General features: G+C 32.4%; 1 protein-coding gene across 1 annotated transcript in view; it reads right to left on the bottom strand.

Annotated features, from left to right (window-relative positions):
- The window catches only part of LOC130238868 (protein unc-13 homolog A-like), a 69,745-nt gene that overhangs the window by 5,127 nt on the left and 57,118 nt on the right, over positions 1-7,500 (bottom strand). The window contains exons 26-27 of the mRNA XM_056469989.1: positions 5,186-5,242; positions 2,503-2,595 (exon numbers count right to left, since the gene is read on the bottom strand). Of these exons, the coding sequence (XP_056325964.1) occupies positions 2,503-2,595; positions 5,186-5,242 (150 nt within the window). The remainder of the gene's footprint in view (positions 1-2,502; positions 2,596-5,185; positions 5,243-7,500) is intronic.

Below are 7,500 nucleotides of genomic sequence, written 5' to 3'. Positions count from 1 at the left end.
AATAATAATAATAACAACAACAATAATAATACTAATAATTGATAATAATAATAATAATAATAATAATAATAATTGATAATAATAATAATAATAATAATATCAATTCATAATAATAATAACAACAACATCAATAATAATAATAATTGATAATAATAACAATAATAACAACAATAATAATAAAAATAATAATAATAATAATAATAATAATAATAATAATAATAACAATAATAATAATAATAATTGATAATAATGATAATAATAATAACATAATAACAACAACAACAACAATAATAATAATTGATAATAACAATAATAATAATAATAATTGATAATAATAATAATAATAATAATAATAACAACAATAATAATAATATCAATTCATAATAATAATAACAACAACATCAATAATAATAATAATTGATAATAATAATAATACCAACAACAATAATAATAATAATTGATAATAATAATAATAATAATATCAACAACAACAATAATAATAATAATAATTGATAATTTATAATAATAACAACAATAATATTATTAATAATTGATAATAACAACAATAATATTAATAATAATTGATAATAACAACAATAATATTAATAATAATTGATAATAACAACAATAATATTAATAGACACCATTTATTATTAAGCACAAGATAAAGTTTGAAATTGGCCAAATATGTTACAATTATACAACAAATTGATTCTAATAATAATAATAATAATAATAATAATATTAATAATAATAATAACAATAACAACAACAATAGTTACGATAACTAAACGTTTTTATAAACCTTTATCAGTTTATTCACTCTGTTAAACACAAAAGAAGATATTTTGAAGAATGTTGGAAACCTGTAACCATTGACTTCCATTGTAGGAAAAGCAAATAATATGGAATAGAAAAACAAACACAATGGAAGTCAATGGTTACAGGTTTCCAACATTCTTCAAAATATCTTCTTTTGTGTTTAACAGAGGAAAGAAACTCATAACTCATAAGTAAATGATGACAGAATTGTAATTTTGGGTGAAATATCCCTTCTGTCAACATTTAATAAAACAACTTTAATGAGTTATTAGGCTAAGAATAATAAACACTTCTGTAGTTTTCATCGTGAGTTTAGTTTAATGAACTGATATTAATAAATGAAGCATGATTGTTGGAGGCATTTGTGTTAATTATATAATTGATATTTTATTTGTTGCAGGATTATTGAGTAATTAAGATTAATAATATTATGCAGTATTATTCTCTGTCATGGATCGAGTGGTTTAGTGATGTGGATTAGCTCCACCTATATTTCACATCAGCTTACCTGCTTACGTAAGGACACACAGGTGATGGGTGATCAGCTGGCAGGAGTTTGGCCGTGTTTTTGACCGTGTTTTTGTTTTAGTATTTGTAAGAAGATTAATTGATTCTTGAGATATAAATGCTTGTAGGGCATCGTAAACATCACTGCTCCTGTCACAACGGCTTCATATTAACCAAAGGATATGGGAGACCGTAATGATGATTCTATAGTGTTAATGAATGTTAATGAGTATTTTCAGTAAATATCTCAGCATGTTGTAGACAATATTAGCATGTGTGAATGTTTATGTCTGAAAATATTTGGTCTCTTCAGTCTTCAAGTACATGATGCTTCATTGAAAAACACTTAAAATAATATCTTCTGAATACGTCTGAATGCTCTTAAAGGCACAGTTCACCTAAAAAAGAAAATATTGTCATCCTTTAATCACCTTTAGCTTATTTTAAACCTTTATGCATGTGTTATTTCTGTTAAACACAAAAGAAGATATTTTGAAAAATGTTGGAAACCTGTAACCATTGACTTCTATTGTGTTTGCTTTTCCGACCATGGAAGTCAATGGTAGGTTTACAGCATTCTTTAAAATCTCTTATTTAGTGTTCAACAGAATAAACAAACTAATAAAGGCTTATAACAACCTGAGGGTGAGTAAATAATAAGTACATTTTTATTTTTTGGATAAAGGTTTAACACAAGCTCATGGTGATTAAATGATGGCCGAATTAGGTGAACTGTCCCTTTAAAAATATTCAGACTGTTGTATTATAAGTGTTTGTCAACAAAGCAGCAAATGCATATCTCACTTCTGTTAAACACAAAAGAAGATATTTTGAAGAATGCTGAAAACCGGTCACCATTGACTTCCACACTATTTGTTTTTCCTATCATGGAAGTGAATGTTTACCAGTTTACAGCATTCTTCAAAATATCTTCTTTTGTGTTCAACAGAATTAAAAACTCATAAAGGTTTAAGACTACTTGAGGGAGAGTAAATAGTGGGTCAATGTTCATTTTTAGGTGAACCAATCCTTTAGTTTCAATAATTAATAATTATTCTTGCTATTTTAAAGTGGCCGTTATGACAATATCGAGATGTTCTTCATCATGATATATTGTATTATTGGCATGTCTCGTTATGATGCTAATAATGATGTGTATTAAAGTCTGAGCACCTTTAACTGTGATTCTGTGTCCTCCAGTGTTCGGGTCATTGAAGATCTCCACCGTCATACACACTTCACCAACTGCATCCTCCACACCTGATGCTGAACACACACACACACACACACATGCACACACAGAAAATATTAAGTTTGCATTTGCATGATGTGTGTGTACTCACTGTGTATAAATATTGTGCATACATTGTACATATATATGTATATATAAATATTGTGTATATATACAAAATGTATAAAAAAACCAAAAATACAAAGCCAAAATAATGACATATATATTTATATTTACATATAATTTGTATTGCATAAAATTTCCCCAAAGAAAACAGTATTAAGTATATATAGTATTATATTATATAAAAGTATATACTGAGTACATTGAAAAATATTAAATGTTAAAGATCAAATATTTTATCTTATATTTGTTTGCCTACATGTCATCAGAATAATATGAGAGGCATGAGCATTCAGATTTTTTTGTTAAATTACTGACATCTCAGTTTTAATCAATATAACACTTAAATATGGGATAAATCTGACAGGATGCTGTGAATCTGCTGTTACTGCAGTCCTCCAGCAGAGGGCAGCAATCACACACTACATCAATACACAACTGACATCACCGTGTTCTCTATTATTCATTCATTCATTTGTTTTCTTTCAGCTTAGTCCCTTATTAATCAGAAGTCACCACAGCGGAATGAATCGCCAACTTTTCCAGCATATGTTTTATACATTGGATGCTCTTCCAGTTGCAACCCAGTACTGGGAAACACACACACACACACTACGGCTAATTTAGTTGATCAATTCCCCTATAGCACATGTGTTTGGACTGTGGGGGAAACCGGAGCACCCGGAGGAAACCCACACCAACACAGGGAGAACATGCAAACTCCACACAGAAATGCCAACCGGCCCAGCTGAGACTTCAACCAGCATCTTCTTGCTGTGAGACCACAGTGCTAACCACTGAGCCACCGTGCCTTTTCTATTATCTTATTAATAATCAATATGTTTGAGTATGATGATATTTAAATGCTTATCTTTATGAACAGAGCTCTGAAGTACTACATCATACAAGGCAGGGGTGGGGAATCTTTTCTATCAAGGGCCGTTTACATTTTGGTATCATCGTTTACTAAATTATTCAACATACTCTGTGTGTATATATATATCACTAACCTATCTAATGCGATGGTTGAAACTGCTTCTCTGTGGCAAGGCCACTTGTCAAATGGTAATTCAAATATGTTCATTAACAAAACAACTTGCTCAAACAAACCCTCACTTCTGGTAGTGCCCTGCATGGCTTGCAAAGACCGCATTTCCTCAGATGTTTTAAACTCTGCAGTAATTTCGAGCACAAAGATGGCTAGTTTGGCGGTATTCATTATGTTCGCTGTTTCATCGCAGGCCAGAGAGAAAAACTGGATTTTTTTCCAGTCCAGAGTCATTAAGGTGTTGTATTAATGTCTTGTGCCATATCAGGTATTTGTTCAGCGACTGTTCTTCAAGATAAACTTATACTCTGGAAAACTTTTACTTCATCTGACGCGAGTAACTTCGTGGCACTCTTTCACGAACTCTCCTTCTGAATGAGGTCTGAGTTGTTTAGCTATTAGCTCACATACAGCGAAACATTCTCTCTGTCAGGATGTGGTTTTGTGAAAGCTGCTTGTCGGGCACCCAAACTCAGCCGGAGAGTGTTTACTTTATACAAGTGTATTTGCAGCTCATTGAGTTTAGCATGCTTTGAGTTGTAATGACACTCGAGATTGGCTTTTTTTCATCACTGCAAGCGCATCCCCACAGGCTAGGCACAGCGACTTGCCTTTAACCTCAACAACAACAAAAAAATCTGTTCATTTGTCTTGAAAAGCGCAACATTCAGCATCTACTTTTCCTGCATGTCACCATGATTATTAGTGATGAGAACCTCAAAGGCCCAAATGTTTCCTGCATATTGCTCGTTCACTCCGACTGTTACTCTGACATAGGGACGTACATGTTTTATATTATTATTTAGTATCTTCATTCATTCATTTTCTTTTCAGCTTAGTCGCTTTATTAATCTGGGGTCGCCACAGTGGAATGAACCGCCAACTTATCCAGCATTTGTTTTATGCAGCGGATGCCCTTCCAGCTGCAACCCATCACTGGGAAACACCCATACACACTCATATATACACTATGGACAATTTAGCCTACCCAATTCACCTGTACCGCATGTCTTTGGACAGTGAGGGAAACCAAAGCACCCGGAGGAACCCCAGATGAACGCAGGAAGAACATGTAAACTCCTCACAGAAACACCAACTGACCGAGCTGAGCCGAGGCTCGAACCAGCAACCTTCTTGCTGTGAGGTAACAGTACTACCTACTGCGCCACTGCGTCACCCTTATTTAGTATCTATAAAATTATATTTGTTTTAAACAATATGTATTTATTTACTGTCACTTTGTGTCACAGACATTTAATTTTTGATCAGAAATTGACTGAAGGGCCAGATCAAATAGTCTCGTGGGCCGCATACAGCCTGGAGGCCGGCCGTTCCCCACCCCTGATATAATGCAATACAATGACAAACGAGTAATCTTGTATTAGGTGGATCTTCATGCATATGTAATATTCACTGAATATGCAAATGTATGTAAATATGAAGCAGATACATACCCTTATCTGGATAAACATCTTCACTGTTAGTGTATCGCACACCTTTACCTCCATGAACTGAACACAAGAGAAGAGCAATGATGAATTAATAATGTTGTTATATGCTAGATGCACTGTAAAAACATCAGTAAATCAGCAGTTGTCCATATTTTGTGATTCATGTTTTAATCTTCTGAGTTGCATTATGGGATGTTGATCTTTCTTCCAGCAACTTTTACCCTTGAAGAGTGTGATGAAGTGACTTTTCTGCTGATGTGTAGTAGTTTGCAGTGCTATATTGTCTAGGTTGGTGTTATATATTACACTACAGAATCCTTGAAATAAACTGCAGCACATTTTCTGTCATTTCAGACTTATTGCTTTTTTGTCATCAAATTTTTCTATTATTTTGTATTATTTGAACACAGATAAAACATGCTGTAGACGATCAGCATATAGCAGTGTGCATAGATATACATGTAATAACCAATATACAGGTCGTTAAATAAAAATATTAATAACAATGCCAACAACAACAAGAACAACAACAACAACAACAATAGTGACAATAAAAAGGAAAAACTGAAGAATATATGACAAAACATTCAAAAACAAACAAAAATAATAAACAAATAAATAAACAAATGAAGAGTTCAGATGCAAAAACCTCTGAGTGCCTCTTTTCTTTTACAATGACCGTTTTTTCAGCCTCTTATATTTGTATTCGGTTATTTCATGTTAAAGGCAATGAAAGTTACATTATTAGCTATTAAAGTGAAATTACTGAACCTACACATAAGAGCTTGAAACAAAATGCTCATTTTAGGAGACATTTTTAGATAGGTTTTTGCATCTGAACTCTTCACATATACATATACACATACACATACAGTTGAAGTCTGAATTATTAGCCCCCTGTTTATATTTTTCCCTAATTTCTGTTTAACGGAGAGCAGATTGTTCTCAACACATTTCTAATCATAATAGTTTTAATAACTCATCTCTAATAACTGATTTATTCTCTCTTTGTAATGATGACAGTAAATAATATTTGACTAGATATTCTTCAAGACACTAGTATTCAGCTTAAAGTGACATTTAAAGGCTTAACTAGGTTAATTAGGTTAGCTAGGCAGGTTAGGGGAATTAGGCAAGTTATAGTATAATGATGGTTTGTTCTGTAGACTATCGAAAAAATATATAGCTTAAAGGGGCTAATAATATTGACCTTAAAATGGCTTTTAAAAAATTAAAAACTGCTTTTATTCTAGCCGAAATAAAACAAATAAGACTTTCTCCAGAAGAAAAAATATTATCAGACATACTGTGAACATTTCCTGGCTCTGTTAAACATCATTTGGGAAATATTTAAAAAAGAAAAAAATTCAAAGGGGGCTAATAATTCTGACTTCAGCTGTATATAAAACAATTTCTAAGACAAAAAAGACAAACCAAACCTGTATTTAAGGTTAAGTAAGGGTAAAATAAAGCCAGTTAAAAATAAATAAATAAAAGAATAGTAATAGACAAAAAGATTAAGTGTTTAACTAGATTAAGTATTCAAAACCGCACTAAAGAGGTCTACGACAATGAAGAAAAGTTATCAGAAGCCCAAACAGGAAGCCTTAAACAATTACTATAAAGGAAAAAAATAATTTGAATAATTAAGAGAGAGAAATAAATAAATTATTCATTCATTCATTCTCTTTTCAGCTTAGACTCTTTATTAATCTGGGGTCACCACAGTGAAATGAACCACCAACTTATCTAGCATATGTTTTACACAGCGGATGCCCTTCCAGCTGCAACCCATCACTGGGAAACACCCCAACATTCTCATTAACACACATACACTACTGACAATTTTAGCATGCCCAATCCACCTATAGCGCATGTCTTTGGACTTGTGGGGGAAACCGGAGCACCCAGAGGAAACCCACACAAACGCAGGGAGAACATGCAAACTCCACACAGAAATGCCAACTGACGCAGCCAAGGCTTGAACCAGCGACCTTCTTGCTGGGAGGCGACAGCACTACCTACTACACCACTGCGTCACCATACATACATACATACATACATATATACATACATACATACATACATACATATATACATACATACATACATACATACATACATACATACATACATACATACATACATACATGCATACATGCATACATACATACATACATAAATAAATAAATAAAATGGGGTCAGCAATCAGACGTTTGTGCTTTTTGATGTCTCCTTGATTCAAATTAGTAAACCTTTAAGTTTTTCCAAGGATGAAGTCTGATGGTTTCAGAATTATTCCTCGAGATATTATTTAT

This window comes from Danio aesculapii, chromosome 2 (assembly GCF_903798145.1).
Source record: "Danio aesculapii chromosome 2, fDanAes4.1, whole genome shotgun sequence".
In the NCBI taxonomy this organism is placed as follows: Eukaryota; Metazoa; Chordata; class Actinopteri; order Cypriniformes; family Danionidae; genus Danio; species Danio aesculapii.
This window is presented reverse-complemented; position numbering and strand designations above follow the sequence as displayed.